Source organism: Varroa destructor, unplaced genomic scaffold (assembly GCF_002443255.2).
Source record: "Varroa destructor unplaced genomic scaffold, Vdes_3.0 BEIS01000005.1, whole genome shotgun sequence".
Taxonomy (NCBI): Eukaryota; Metazoa; Arthropoda; class Arachnida; order Mesostigmata; family Varroidae; genus Varroa; species Varroa destructor.
The window spans coordinates 41,483,059-41,499,830 of NW_019211458.1; the positions used below are offsets into that span (position 1 = coordinate 41,483,059).

General features: G+C 39.4%; 1 protein-coding gene across 1 annotated transcript; it reads right to left on the bottom strand.

Annotated features, from left to right (window-relative positions):
- Nucleotides 1-14,286: 14,286 nt before the first annotated feature.
- LOC111251094 (uncharacterized) lies at nt 14,287-16,544 on the bottom strand. The gene is made up of 2 exons (XM_022807382.2): nt 16,279-16,544; nt 14,287-15,143 (listed from the first exon to the last, which is right to left on the bottom strand). Exons 1-2 carry the CDS (start codon nt 16,288-16,290, stop codon nt 14,613-14,615), a joined length of 543 nt encoding a protein of 180 aa, XP_022663117.1. The 5' UTR covers nt 16,291-16,544; the 3' UTR covers nt 14,287-14,612.
- Nucleotides 16,545-16,772: the final 228 nt, after the last annotated feature.

The window sequence follows — 16,772 nt, forward strand, 5'->3', positions numbered from 1 at the left end:
TGGGTACGTTTAGGACGAGGTTCAGAAGCGATTTCTCAGCCGTCGTCAAAGTACTCTGAGATGCATTGTTCCTTTTAAACGCATGATCTTTTTGGGGGACCTTTTAAGCCATTCCTTTTTTTCATCAGGGGGTTTTGTTCGACTCCAAACGTCATTTTCGCCCGCCGTTTTCCTCTTGCACAAATATTCTACAAAAAATAATCACGTGGTACGTGCCGCTTCCTTAGGCGCTATGGCTAAACTGAAAGACACGCGGCCCCTCACGTCACTAACGCAAACATGATATAGGCCGACCTCATTCACCTATATACAGGTACAAGGTAAAACCAGTTTAAAGGTTAGGAGTAGGCCGATGGTAGCTCCGTGATGTAGTGCCCTACAGGAACGTATGGATTATGTCTGTTTTTTTTTTTGTTTGAGGTATGTATTTGAGCTTGCCTGGAATACACCATCATGGTACAATTGCGGACTAAACATAAAACAAGGTTTCCTAGAAAAGTTCATCTATACAACAAACCTGAAACGTCACCACTTACTGCAGACGCGATTACTAGTTTCCACATAACGGTTGTGCGATAATACACATGTCACAATTGAGAACATTGGAATAATAACAAAATACCTAAAGGTAAGATCTAAAGCAATATCACGTATGTTTAGAGATGTGTTTATTAAATATTCTCGCTAAGAGCTCACTTGAAACGAAAGGCGAATATATCCGCAAAAAAATGAGAACTTTATGAAACAATTTCAGCTGATTTTACCAGCTGGATATGAAGAGAGCTCTTTGGAACCAACTTCACTTTTTTCTCAGCAATCGAAAGCTCCCTTAGCGGCACTGCCTGTCGGAGGTACTGCTTTCCCGCTCGTATCAAAAGGCCAGTTTTTTATAGACCTGAGATACTATAGTTTTGTTGATATTTTTACTGTAAAGATACAAAACAAGGCATGCATGTTTCTAAATTGCGTATTTATCCTACGGCCGAAAATGCACTTTTGCCCTAAGGAGAGCTTTAGATAAGTAAATACTTCAATAATCAAAAAGCACCTTGTTAATTGGGGGGAAATTTTGTTTGTAAATAGAAAATATATGTCGGTCACAAAGCTGATCAAGTACACAATCTGTATAAATATTCTCTTGTAAACATACAGCATTTTTCTGATCACCCTGTGCATGCATTCGGGCAGTAGGTACAAACATAGTATTAGAATTTGCGCTTAGGGCAAACCACTTTGAACGTATAGTATCTTATGTATTTATTTCAGCTATTTCAAGCTGAAATAGTTTGATTCGATTTTTCTTTAGATCGAGACTATGGCCGACCACTGTTCCTTTTCTCCTTCAGCGTTTACTGACTCAATGTATACATTAACTTTGAAACGAGTTGCTTACTATGGTTCCTTTCAACATTGTTCTCCAGAATTTTCCACCTATCATTAAGATCACCGCTGTTCTAACGGAGGGCTCACCATCAGCTTCGCCCAGCACGGGCTATTTGATAATATTTATTATCATATCAAGGGCTTAGACGGTAGCGTTTTATCGAACCGACAGCTCCAACCGTAAACCGCTTAGGCTGAAAATATTTTCTGCTCTGTCTAGGGAAAATAAATGACGATGAACAGAATGAAAAAGCTATGTAAACATTACGACCACAACATTTCAGACGCTGCTCATTCTATGCCGCAGAAATGCTAGCTGATAATCCCGCTAACGCACGGTCTGATTGACATGCTTCGGCACCGCAGTGTACGACGACATACCCTCTGGTAAAGGGTCTGCTCTTGTTCGTGACCTTTGTTAACGCCAAATACAAAATCGACATATATACGACTATTTTATCATCAATTAACGCTCATCAGCCAGACATCAACATTAAGATCTTTGTAAATGGACATCAAATAATTTCCGGAACCTGTTTTTGATTATAGCCACTATGATATCGTATAGGTCTGTGCAAATACTGTCCAATTGGATATAATTATGGCGATCGGGTACACTTACTAATTAAAGTAAATCGTAATAGTAAGATAATACATGCGGCGAACATCGGATCTTTAGAACACAGAGACTATAGGAGCTCGAGTTTTTCAGTTGTAAATGGAACACGTTATAATGCAAACTGAATACAGTTTCAAAAAAACGTAATCTCATTTTCAATAGACACATGTTTGCAGCTCGCTCGTGCGCTCTGCCTAACCGTAGCCAAGGCTTGCTTCCTCAAGTGGTCGAGAATAACAACACTCTTTGAGCTGGCAGCAGCAAAAGTCACCCTAGCGACAAGAACAGATCATTTTGATTGTCATTCTGGACAATCCGGAAGTATCGCTGACGTGATCGAGGCTGCCCATCAGATGCTCGCCATGGATCAAAAAGGTAAAGTACTTGAAAACAGAGGCAGTTTTTCTCGTTACGAAGGAGATTAACATTGCCTATGAGGTATATCGTGCTGCAACAACCGTGTGGTAGTTGGGGCCAACAGCAACTGCAAAGCAGAAAATGTACTCCACAAAATAGTGGGGGTTATTCAGCTACTAAGTAAAATGAAACGGACAACTTTTATGAAGGGCATTCTGTAAGTTCGATGCAGATAAATCAGTGTTGATTTTTTAAATTTTCTATGAAAAAAAGCGTTACCATATGTTTTTAAGCGCATATTTACCCTAATTTCAGTACAGTTATGACATTTTGCTAGTACAATAAAATAGAACGGTCATGCTGATGAGCGCCGAGAATCCAAAAAGTATTCGATGTGTTATTTTTTTTTTTTTACTCTAATAGCAGTCTCACCATCCCTGGCGTATTGATTTGGAGGAAAACTCAAAGACGAACTAGCCCTGAATAAAAATGTTTCAGCTTATTTATAGTTCCACTTCGCGTTCTCTCTCTCTCTCTCTCTCTCTCTTAATACTTTGAGATAATTCTGTATTTTCAAAATAGTAAAGTGACAGGCCCCTACCCATTAAGGTCAAGTTGACTGTTTGCAACATTTTTGAAACGTATCATACGTAAACATTATTACATTATCGTTAAACTCTTCGCTATCGAAGATCCACGTTCAGTCGTGAAAAAGGTTTTTTTTCTTAAGAATCACTCATTTTCAGAGTACGTAGACTGTAGTTTCAGAGAGTAGTTTCAGACTGGTACGTAGGACGTGTCCATAGCTTCCGTGATAATGTACCTTAACTACCTACTTTTAAACCTAAATGGACATGATTTACAATCGTTGTCTCCATATTGCTTTTCGAAAGTTTGAAGAACGATGATACATTTTTAGGAAGATTTTTTTCCACGATTGAATCTGAATTCACAGTGATGACTCACACAGTGTCAGCGCGGGAACATTTTGCCTCCTGAATATTGATAATACAGGAAATAGGTAAATTTTGAAACGCCCTATTGAACGTTTCCGATGGAACCGTCCTCAAAATTGCTTTTGTACATCCTCGGCCGTTGACCTTTGACTTACAGGGCGAGGTTTCTACACCATGGAATAGCGTAAAGCGTTCGACAAAGCAGCGGTTTTATACAAATCTATATAGGCGCTATTAGCTTTGACAACAAAGCACCGGGAAGTTGTTTTTACACAGATGGTCCACCGTGTATATTCATGTATGCGTGATCTGACTATTTAATAAATGTTTTAATGAAAGCTATATATAAGTGATGCATGAAAGGTCCCAAGTAATGGATATTATAGGAAGCGATAAATCGTCAATTCTATCGATATCTAGTCGAGTACATGAGTTCTGTTTTTAAATACCGTACATTTTTCATTCAAAAGCTCCATACGGTGGTACGCACATTAACGTACCACTCTTTCGAATGCATCCTTAAGGGTGTAGAGAACATACCTATAATCTACAAAATAATCTATGCTTGGAGTCGTCGGTATATTTTAGATATTTGATTTCAAATTGAATCTAAAGCAGCTAGCCGGCTTCCAGCAGAAGCCAATAATGAAAAATTCGGAACTTTGTCAGTTTTCACGCGGAGCTATCTCATAGCAAGACAAAAGAGCTAGGTCACGTGATTCTGCAAATTAAGTCTAGTGCCCCATTCTGTCCAGGGCGCTTTTTTGATCAAAATGAACGCAATGGAAAGATCCATAACTGTTAGTGTGCCTGACTTAGCTCTAAGCGATCTCAGTAGTTGCTGGTGAAGCGATAGGACACAAGGAAATACAGAGGGGGATCGAAGCATTAATTATTGCAGAAAAACCTCGACATGTGACGCACTAATTTTTTTCAATGCGCTTACATATTGAGAAGTCGGGTAACACTTCTTTACTTTTGTTTTACCACGTTTTTTGAATACGGGTGTCGACGTGAGAGGTCTGGAGCCATGCTGTCGTAGTACAATATATCAAATGTTCTTGTAAAATATTGGCTTATCCATTAAAAGTATGCACAGTAAAAAGCTACGATAAAGAATAGAAGCGACTTGCGCCTCTTTAGCAGAGAGTTTGTGTACCGAAACGACAGACGAGGGTCTCAGCTTTTAAGCTTCAATGTGACCTTCATAATTAAACTGATAAAACGGTTCAAAGAAGAGTCGGTGAGATTGTTGAGGCTAGAGATGTACTTCAACAAGATGGATTATCCTCCGTCTTGAGTGTTAGTGTGATTGGTTTATTGACAATAGAATAGATAACGCTTAGAAGACGTATTATGCATCTCATTCTTACGCAAAATACGTTTGCGATCGACCTTTTCTAAATTAGGTTGGCCAGGTAAAGACAGGGAGTCGGTGTTTTCTATCCCTGAGGTGGTTGGATAATAAGTCGTTGGTTTAACGAGCAATGAGATCCAGATTGATCGCTGGTAAAAGATTTAGGATAGAACAGAGATTCGAGAGTTATTGAAGCAAACAATGAGGTTCGATGGACAGCAACCCCAGAGAGCGTTATGTGATGCTGCGATCAGCAACTACTGCATCATTATCATGACGATCTACGTTTGACGACAATTTGTCTAGGTAAAAGGTCAACTATAGGCTCACTTGTTAGGTCAATGTAAATTTGAATTACATTTAATTCTTGTCTGACTTGCACATAGACTCCTGCAATCCGCGGCGGACGATCACTCGAAAATATGGAACAGATATTGTTACATAATAGCTCACCGTATTACATAATACTATCAATGCAAATTTCACAAATTAACGCATCGCCGGTCTGCTGAGTAAGTAATGGGTATGAGCGCAGGTCAGAGTATCAAGCCTAGCACCAAAACTCGAAGTTCCTTATTCGCGTCTTAATTGTCGATTCCCATTGCATGCACCGACCTGTGTTGGGGTAGTTCACTTGTCCCGTACCGCCCAAAATATTTCTATCGTTTACATTCCTATAGCATTTAAATAGAACTTCATCCAGACAGATATATTGTCCTAGAAGCCAGCAACAGTGCAACATTTTCTGTAATTTCCTATAGATAATCCGTATATCGGACGCCTCAAAGTTAAACACGACATTGACAAAGGCTGTTTCAAAACCTGCACCTTTAGGAAGGGTAGATCATACCTAGCAACAACTATTTTCATTACAAGTAAACGATTGTGTCAATCGTTGCCGCGTGCTCGCGAGCGTAAATAAACTTCGTCGCATCGCTGATCGTTGTTTATTGCTGAATGAGACCAACGCCGGCATGAGTGAAAAAGTTCAGCTACTCACAACAATCGATTACTGTAGACAGCCTTCAATTCTTGCTTCATTCAGAAAGAACGATTGATTTTGCGCGGATATCTCGGAGCTCACGTTTGTAAACAGTCAGTGGAATTCTGACTTAGGACAACATTCGTCGGTTAGACCAGAGATGCGACACAAATCCAATGCATGGAAACTTTTAAGTTTTTCCGAACAGATCAGGGAGGCAGAGGTTCAACAATCTAAGCCTGGACCCCAAGTTATAGAATGAGCCCACGCAGAAATTTAAGAATTACTTATTAAAATCGAAATTTGCCGGTTTGCCAGTACGGCTAAGCGTAAGTATGACTTCATTTAATGGAGAAGCCGTTGGCCTAGGCAGACATCGCGATGCGTTAACTCATGCCAATATCAATGAAGCCTTTCCTAAGTATCGGGTAGATACACTGTGCGCCAGGGAAAGCGGACAAGCTTCATGAGAGTTAAGCGCTTCTAATTAACTACTACAGTTTAAATAAGCTCTTAATCATTCGTTACTTAGTTCTTAATGTCGATTTTCCGTATAAATAAGACTTTGCAATCTTCAAATGGTACATTTGTTATGCCACAACTATAAGTAGAGTGAGCTTATTATTATTAACATTATTATTATATTATTAACACAGTAAAGCTTATTAAATTGAATACTTGAGCGAGCTAACCTTTACAAAGGCTTTTTTCTTAACGTCATTTGTTTAAATCGTACAAGGAAAGCATGTTTGCTGCCTGCTGAGACTGTCTCAGGTAATCAAATTGCGTAAATAAATATTTTCGAATTATATGCCCGGTGCCGCTGTTAGATATTTAGTCAGCCGGCTTTTCCTATTTTGTACTAACAAAATACAGTTTCTCTACGCCCGACATCGAACCTTGACAGCCTTACGTGTCCGTAAGTCTAAACACGTTCCTACTGCCGTATCACTAAAAGAATAATCAACGTATTTGCAGAAGGCAACCCGTTGTTTCGCGCTTTTTTAACAGGGTCCGATTTCTAATTTAAGTGTTTGTTATTCCTGCGCCATGTCTAGCAACCAAAGAAAAGGAGTTTTTAATCTCAATTGAATGTTTCGATCGCACGGGCCTTGTGTAGTCTCCTACACGACGCGGGCAATTTTGAGAATAAAAAAAACCCACGACTTGTCGTTATTCGGAAACTGGCCGAAAAGTAAAGCCAAAATGATTACTCCTAAACTAATCATGGAATATATTCGTTAACACTAGAGATATTCTAAATGAAGGCATAAATATTTTATTATGAAGTACAATGCACCCTTCTGTACAGCGTCAAGTCTATATTTATCAATCCGTGAATAATAAAAAACACCGCATATCGAGCAATATCAGGCGACTCTGCAAACACATTCGATGCTAACCAGTTGTAGTACTGTTACCTCTTCCCAAAAACTTCTCGTTTTTTTTTTTTGATGCAAGAGGTTTTCGAAATGGGAGCTGAGCATTTAGCAATGATCGGTCGTTTTCGACGTCTGAACAGACGCTTCTGCGTTAATATTTCTATTAGATTTGCCAATAATGGATAAATTGTAAATCGAAAGCCCCAATCGGCACGGAACGCAATTATTTTTGATCTGCTCTGTGCTAGCGAAGCAGTCCGACACTAGCATTTAGCCAAAATCTATATTCATTCTCGCTTTATCTTGATTTTTCTAAGTGCTAGAAAATCTAACATACTAAATTCATTAAAGGACAAGCTTCTGTTTGATGTGAACGTTACGTACTATGGTAACAACTGTTATTGATTAAATGTATCTTTTAGGATTCTAGAAATGGGGCTCGAATCGTTAATGTCCACAAAGAGTCCAACATAAATAAAAAAAAAAACACATGTCTTTGTGTCATTGCGTGGTATAGAATGATAACGGAGTAATTTAGTGCGAGGCAACATTCTGACCTGTGAGCGGTCACCTTTAAATAATGGAATAGAGAACAGCTCAAAGAGCCAGTCTTCGTGAACATTTAAGCCTGTGGGCCGAAGGCCAAGCACCTACTTTAGTGTGACACTGGCTGGTTTAGGCATTCGAAACACGACGTCGTCTAACACGCTGCCGTTAACACCTTTATTTATTATTTTAGAAAGGGTTAGTCTTATTGTAGTGATGAAATTTTTCCATAAGCTTCATGGAAGCGGCTCGTGCGGGTACCTCTGGTAGATCTTGTGGTGGACGATGGGAAAAAAACGAAATAAACAGAATGCGGGGTAACCGATTCAAATGCAGCAATACGATCCTTTTTAAAAGCAGCGTCAAATCATCATTATTAGGCAGCAGGGTGCACACGGAGAGAACGGTTCGTGATCCGTGGCTGGAACCACCCATACGATAAACACTATCCATTAGGGGCGTACCGTCGACAAAAAAGATAGAATCATTTCGTAGGCAAAGAGTTAGGCTCTCTGGGTAAACTGATTGAAGCAATCAACATAGCGGCACAGACTTTAGTTTGTCATCGAACGATTCAATAGGTTGATTTTATCTTGCAGATTATCACGAATAGAATTCACAATAACATACAAACGTGCACTACAAATCGCACATATAGCTAGCGGTTTAGTCGAAGATTAACCGGAAAAAGGCTATTTGTAACAGTAAAGCAAAGCACTTCTAGAAACATCAAAAAACCTGGACTGGCCTACAGGTCATACTTCAGCCGAATTAAAACTGAACTCTGATGTCTAGTATATAATAATGTTTCAAGTTTCACCTCTGCTGCCATTTTTGTACCATCGATAATAATGGTAAAGTTCTTTCGAGGATGTGAGACAACCAAAGAGCCAGGACACTTGTCATCAAGGACGTCAAAACCGTTTAGGTGAAGCATACCACCTTCCTTTTGATGCAGAAGGGGCGGATTGTAAGTTTTCGTCGAAAAAGCCTTTAAAGCAACGATATAGCTCACTGTCTACACGTTTTTGAACACGTTGACTTAGGGCTATTCGCCCGCAATGATATGTCCTATGTGGCAAGTTTTGTTGTCGCTGATGACCCAAGCTATAAACCAGATCAAAATAAGACGAACAGCTCTGACAAAAAAGCAGGCATTGTTAAGTCAGGGGCAAGTAGCAGAAAGTGTCTCAAGAAGAACTGTGCATCGGTAAGGTGGCTATTTGTTCACTACCCGGGCAAGTTAAGCCTTAGACCATATATTGCTAAATATAGAAATTTGAAAGCGTATTTGTCATACTCAAATAACTGTACCTTGTGGAATCAGCTTTGCCGTTACCAAATGATTCATCCCTTCTGTAGCATCAATTTAGCAAATTGAAAAATATTGAAGGCAAAGGGTGCCTAATGAGGTATATTTTTAGGGAAAGTGGCAAAAATAGAACACAGGCGCAAGCAACTGACTCAACGCTCTGACTATCGACTCCGTAACGAAACCAATTGTTCGAGTGAGTCAGTTTAAGCTCTGGATAAAAATAACGAGTCGACGTTGTTAAGTAACATCTCTTAATAATAATTATTTTCAGGCCAGAAGACGAAAGATTGCTACGAATAACTTTTAGACGGACTCTAGTCCCAACAGATGAACATAGACTTCATCAAATATTGAAACTATTATGTAGCAGATATTTTCTAAGCACTATTAATGCCATTGTCGTATGTTTAGGAAATCAAAATTGCTACAAAAAGTTCAAGCTTTTTTTTCTAGCTTTTTTTCTAGCTTTTCTACAACAGATTTTTCTAGCTTTCCAATAATCATCTTAGTCCTATTTTTGGACTAACGGTAAATTTTGAGCTCTAGAACAAATTCGGCAAACGGACTGATTTACAAAGCGCTGTGAAGAAAACAAGGCCTTGTGTAGTAAATATGGACAAGTCATATAATAATATGATCGCTCGGTGACCATATAAAACACGCATTCGGTGTCCTGCGATGGTATGAAAGTGATGTATCGGCCTACTAAATATAGCGATAAGTAGAGTCCTGAAACGGAATTAGTTTTTTGAAGCGATGCTAAACATTCGTAGATCTATTGAACTTCATGCAATCTGGTTTCACATATTGTTACTGCGGCTACCTAGATTCATGAATAGCTAATAGCGGATACATCTTTATTTGTCCATTACCCGGATCTACTACGGATTATTGGCTTTTCGAGTTCTTCCTAGTTCCGTTGTGCGTTACAAGGGTAATAGAACTTTTCCAACGAAAAGAACAAACTCATTAAAGATTCAATTATACAAAAAAAAAAATGATTTTGGCCATATTCAAGACTGGTCTAATACTTTCGCTCATAATATGGCGGGGTAAATACGAAGGTCATTGAAACTGCCAAGGGCAAAATTTGTCGCTCAACACGTTCATTTCGCATAAATACAACCTAGCTTTTACTATGTATGAGACAACCACCTTCTATAAGAAAACCTCTGTGCAAGCGGCATATAGAAGGGCATGACATACACGAATACTCTAGCCGTAAAGGTAATATCGTTAATTTCATTAGGGAACGATACACTACGAAAAGCAAATAGGAACCACGGACTACCCGTTGTTTCCAAAGACATGCCTGGCTAGGTTGGTTATGATCAACTACACATTAGATCTACCGTGGGGGCTTAAAGCGTGGTGTGTTCGTATGGGTTCGTAACGATATAGGCCAATTTCAAGTAGGAGACAGATGTCATTGTGGGAAACTTGAAAAATCACAGGAGAATTTACGAATAAAGCTAGGTTTTTTTCATGAAAAATATGAAACACTAGCCGTATGAATACGTGTACGTATGTTCTATTTTCGAAGGTATCAGTTCTTCTAGAAGGCAATACAAAGCTTATTTGATGTTTGTGCTGCCTTTCAATAGTATGCTTTTTCTCAAAAGCCTCGAAAACGTCCATCATTGGTGTGGCATGGAGTCACAAAATAAGCTACTAATACGTTTAAAACTAACGTGTTAGCTTAATAGTCGGAAAATGCTGACTAATTAGAGGTGCAATTACGGCAACGGGTTTTCTGAGAATCGCGAAGAAAAGTACATAACGCTTTTGGTAAGATATAAATGTAAGACAAGAAAATCCAATCCATCTACAAAGATAACGATTATCTGTCTTTAGGAAATATAATTCATCGCTTTATTGTTATCGCGTCGTTCGCGCCTCATCAAAGCACGAGATAGAAATCGGCACCTCCCGTAAAGGACGCACAGCCGTTAACGATATAGAAAAATAATAATAATAATAATAATAAAAAATAAAGTAATATATATAATAATAATAATAATAATTAAAAAATAAGTTGTCAATAGAACATCTCGTCATATACACACACACACACACACACACACACACACTTTGTTACTATGTACAAACGATAGATATAGTTATTCGCTAGATAAAAAAAGGTTTTAGTTATGATCTACTTCACTACATATGTCTTTTTGAAGGACAAAAGTTTTTTACGTAACTGTCGGAAACTATCGTTTCGCTTCTCTAGTATTAGTGCGATGAAGAATGTAAGCGGCTTTATGAATCACTCCAGTTTCAAGAACAATTACAGTCTCGTGAACGGGACCTGAAGGAGTTTCTTTCCGCCGTCAATTGGGTAGGTTCAAGGAATAGTGCAGTTTTAGGACACTGTATCCGCCTGTTACTACTGCGACTCTATCGCATCAGTATTTCTCATCGAACAAATAAGCAATTTTTTTTCTATATTTTGAAATAATATTATTAAACTAATTATGCACCATTCAATCGATGACTTTCTGCCATCTTTCTGGTAAAATCTCATCGTTGTAAAACGTTTGTGATTTCCTGGCTAATGATATTTGTGTTTATCCATTGAAACTGGATTAACAGCATTAAACGAGTCCTGCAAAAATTGTCTGATGGTACAAGATCCGGACTACACGGCAAATGCAATAAAAGTAAGTTGTAAAGTAAAAGTGGAAGTCTTCTATTTTCGATTTTTTTTGCTAGTTACCGATAGCGGAAATCAATCAATCAATCAATCAATCGCTTTCCCTGGCGGCAGCAGCAGCAGCAGCAGCAGCAATTTTAATGAGCGATTTTCTCCCAACATTATCAAATACATAACATCATCACCTGGTTCAGAGTCAGTCTGAGTTTTGCCATTTTTCTTATTTGCGCAGTATGTGGTATATGATCGATTTTTCCTCACCTACTTTGGAGATGGTTTAATTCTGTTTTGTCGATTCTGTAGATTTCTACAGACTGAAACACGATCGAGCAGAGTCTTCTGCACTCAATCAGTGAGACAGACCTTTTTGCAATTATTTTTATTCAAACAATTTAAAACTGTTCGGTGGTGGATGTTTAGTTTGTTGGCGGTATTACAGCTATTCAAGTGTCAGCCTTGCTCAACTTTCGCAATAGTTTCATAACGTTTTACGTCATGGGTCAGTAACTACGGGGGGCACCTTTCTATAATGAAAGCCACAGAGCTATGACTAAAGCGTTGCTTCCGATCACGCACCTTGACCACAAGCAACACAATATCTTTTTTTTTTTTTTTTTTTTTTATTACCTGGGGCGATATTTGTGTTTTTCTTATCGTAATAGAATTGTAAAATACAGTTGTAAAATTTTGCAGTAATTTCACCTATGTTCAGGACATCCTACCTTACGTCTTAATAATAGTATTTCAACAATTCTAACACATCTGTTCGATTTATATTACCTACGATATGTGACTTCAAAGCCATCTCGCTAGAAAAGTGGCCAGCAAATACTTTTCAAACGACCCAATATGTGCTGTCAAGGACTGGCCGTTTGCAACAGGTTTGCGGACGCGGATGATTTGCCTCGGAAATTAAAAAAAAAAAAAAAAAAAAGTTTTTTGATTGCATTTTTGTTATGACTGCATGTTTTGTTGGCAACACTTTCCTGAGCGCATTATTGACGATTATTTTCATACATACGTTCTAAATGTATCACCCAATAGCTGATTGTTACTTCTGTCAAAATCTGCTAGATTAGGCGAAAATACTTGCAATCAAGGTCTATGAAGAAGTTGTTCTAGAGTAAATAGCGGATGCGCACAAAAGCTAAAAAGGTATTTACTTCGATGTTGTAGGGAAACGATGGATATCATACTATTGCGACAACAACTAAAATTCAGATGCTGCCTCTTATGAGGCATTTTCGAGGTAAGCCTAGATTGAATCGTTCAAGATAATAGTGTCAATTTTTAGACAAGAACGTGACCATATATCCTCAATGCATAGCAAACGTAGTATCTATTTATCTTGTAATTTTTCCGCACTTTGCTAGTTCCCGATAGCGATTCGGCATCTGCAGGTTATTCTAATTTTTTTCGATAATTTTGTCAGCCTTTTTATGAACAAAATAATCACTGCCTCCATATGCTTTATACAATAATACCTAAATGTGTCTTGTGGACATAACAGACGACGCTACGAAAATCGTAGACTCGCGTTAAAAGCTGTCCACGTGAAAAAGATTCGTTCAAAAATTGTGAGATTAGAGAAAATACCAAATAAATATACTTTCCATGTAGTTGAGGCCGGATACGGTTTATTAGGATATAGCCACTTGTGCTTTTAGCAACGAACTGACAAAGAGCCATGGCTAATAGAAAACTTGGCTACTATAACTTAACATGAGTTCCATCTTGGAGCTGCAGCGGCAGGCACAGCTTGTTGTATAAACCTTGTGTGCGGTTCTGTGGGTTCTGCTACCAGAAGCACAGATCGCCGCTATATTAAAAAAATCTAGGAATTAATTTTTTTAATGGGTCTTGTGCAAGATTATATGCGAGGATGAATCACGCGGTGTTCTATGTCAAAGTCAATGGATGTTAGCACTTACCATACAAGCTTACTTCAGTTAAATTAATATGGTTAAAAAAATCGATAAATGGGTGCCACATGATTTCAATAAGGGCAAGAAAGGAAGACGTTTGATTTTGTTTACTCTCCTGTTATGGGTGCGACCAATTTTTGCACCTGTGATGAAAATGGGTCTTTTACCAGGATCGCATATAATCACATCAGTCGAAGGATGTGGAACCGGCAGGACATCAATTTAAAGCAAGTGTACCGCTGTAGTTTTGGCGTTTAGGTTAGTTTAGTGCAAGAGCTTTCCATAATAAAAGCATTTGTCAGTTACGGCTGAAGTGCATGTTCAACAATCGCATGGGGCAATAAACAAACTGTGCATTAAATATCCAAGATCATTAAATAAAGTTAAACCACCCTTATTGCGCGACAATGCTTGACCACAAACTGCAAGAGTCACAGTCTAATAGCTAAAGTTAGAGACTTTCTGTTATTTACCAAATCTACCAGGCACTACTTTCAGAGACTGATAATTTTTTCAAGTTCTCAACAACTTCCTAATAGGAAAATCGTTCAAATCTTAACACGATGTCCGAATCGTCTTTCGAAACTTGGTAGATTATCGTATCTGAAACTTCTACAACAGCAATAAATTACCATTAGCAGCAAAATGAAAGGAGGTCACAGATGACAACGGTGCATAATTCGATTAAAAGTAAAGGAATTAATTCGTGAAAAAAGTTAAGGCGACTTATTATTTCGCACTTCGTACTGAACGATTTAATATTATATATGACATAGCCTATACACGAATAGAAGAAAAACACGTAAAATTCATCCTATCGATCTTGTAACACATTTTACAAATCGATGTTTATTTACGAATTCACGACAGCCACAAGGTGTTTAGCTAACTTTACAATAGCGTAGTGTACACGTAACAAATCGAAAAGTGTCCACGACGTGACGGTAGCTGAAGATGTAAAGAGGTATTACGCTCATGCGGAGGCTGAGATGAGTAGTGCGTTTATATTTACTAAAAAGAAGCATCTCGTGTCCTTTGCACACCAGGTCCACTACGTGGCAATCAATGTACAGCAATATTTTCAATTGTATATAAGCATATGTCTCACATTATTTTACTTAAGAGATCGTAGCTTTACCAGCCGCTGGAAGCGGATTGCCAACCGGCCTGAACCTTCTGGGGCCATCCCTGAGGCTGAGCATGCTTGACCTCAGCTGTGGCAACCGATTTCACAAGGAGTACCTTCGCTTGAGCGTCTGCAGACTTATGCAAAATCTTGCCACCTTGGTCGATGGTACGGACCTGGTGAACAGTTTTAATAACGTGCGTTGGTCCCGCAACGGTCAACGACGGGCTTGCATGACCCTGATTTTGTTGCTGTTTGATAATGACGATCTTCTTTTCCTGTTGAGGTGTTGGGGCCTGCCAGCCAGATGATGCTGGGGCAGCGGTTTCCCAACCCGAAGACACGGATGCTGCATCCCATCCGGAAGATAAGGGGGCTGCCTGTTGCCATCCCGACGAAAGCTGGCCTGATTCCCAGCCCGAAGACGCCGAAGCCCATCCAGATTGTGTTGTGTCCCAACCAGAACTGGCAGCCTGCTGCCAACCTCCAGAACTCTCAAAACCAGCACGAGTTGATGCGACGCATACCACAAGAGTGATCTAAATATGAAATGAAGTAAGAACAAGACGTTAGGTTATAATAAAAACCTCACAGCTAGCAGACTTAGCAGTCTAGCGGGATTCGAGCATTGGTAAGCTATATTTGATGTTGCTGAGGTGTATACCCGAAGCTTTTGTGCAGAAAGATATAAAACACGGAGAGCGTCTGAGGCTAACAAGAACCAATAATGCCCACCACAACACTGACTATACTGAACCATACCCATTCACCAAGAACACAGAAACAAACCCCCTTCGCTTAAAACCGCTACCTAAATTTTAAACTTTTACCCTCTATAAATCTAGACAAGCACATATATGTGTATATATACAAACGCATAAGCTTTAACGGTAGGTTATGGACGGATCAAATCAGTTGTTTCTCTGTGGTGCACGGAAAAGAAAAGATCACGGCAAAATTGCTCCAAATGTTTCAACCAGGGCGAAAACTCCAAATACTGCTCTTATAGGGAGATCCCGTTGAAGTTCTCAACTTGACAATTTTTCTGGCCAGCGTCACATGCATACACTTGAACTTTTTCGGCTTGTTTAAGCTTGGTCTCATTCTCTTTCTGTTTTCTTCTTTTTCGTATTGAAAACATTCTCAGACCGCTGTCCTCCTCTATTCGATGTGGGCATCGGATTCCGATGTAGCCGCTACCACCATCACAATTTCGACACCAGCGTGGCTATGGCTGTTCAAAAGCAAGTCAACTCAGACTAGTCGTAAACAACCAACAGCTTGCTTGTTGTCCGACACAAACGTCATGCCGGCGTCTTCCTTATCCACTCCCATGATCCAGACTCCTTTCAATCCACATGACGAAATAGATGTAAAACGACGACGGCAAGAAAGTAAAAGAGACACACGCACAAAACGCAAAAGGACCAACGACCCTTAAACATGAGCCAAAGGTTTTTTAGGGCCACCGTCTGAACGACCACCAACATCATTGCATTGTTTCAAGGACGAACTGTTTAGGGATTTCTCAGTCAGCTCCGCGTTCTGGGTCCACGCTTGTTTATGCATGTATGCTCTTGTGTCCAGCTTTGGTTCGTTGTTTTTACATTAGTGACAGAAATAGCGGTAGAAAAAGAAACATGTTGACGTTACGTTACTGAGTAAGATACTTACAAAAGCCTTCATATTTTCGCTAGTTTAGTTGCTATTTCGACGAACACAGCGAGGATAATGACAACACAGTGAGGTCTACAACAACGACAAGTCAACAACTACAACAATAACAACTCGGAGTGTTCAACTCAGGAATCACTCTGCAGCAGCAGCAACGACAACAATAACTAAAATAACAATTTAAGCTGGTTCTACTCAGAGGACTGTTCGTTTCTCCGTTTATGACGGTTTGTCGTGTGTGCACCGCAACACAACTGATGCTTTTTGTTCCATTTCGTCGTGTATTTATGCTTGGCCGTCGTACGTTATGCATTACGTACACAGGCCTCCCTTCCTCCGTCTCCACAAAACTCATTTGTATTACCGCATCAGCGCCGTCACCGCAGCGGCAGCAACGACAACACTGTAAGCATATAGTATGAAATGGCGATCCCTGCGGAACTTCTCACACACAGCGCCCGCAGTCTGCCCCCTGTCCCATATGCCCCCCTCAG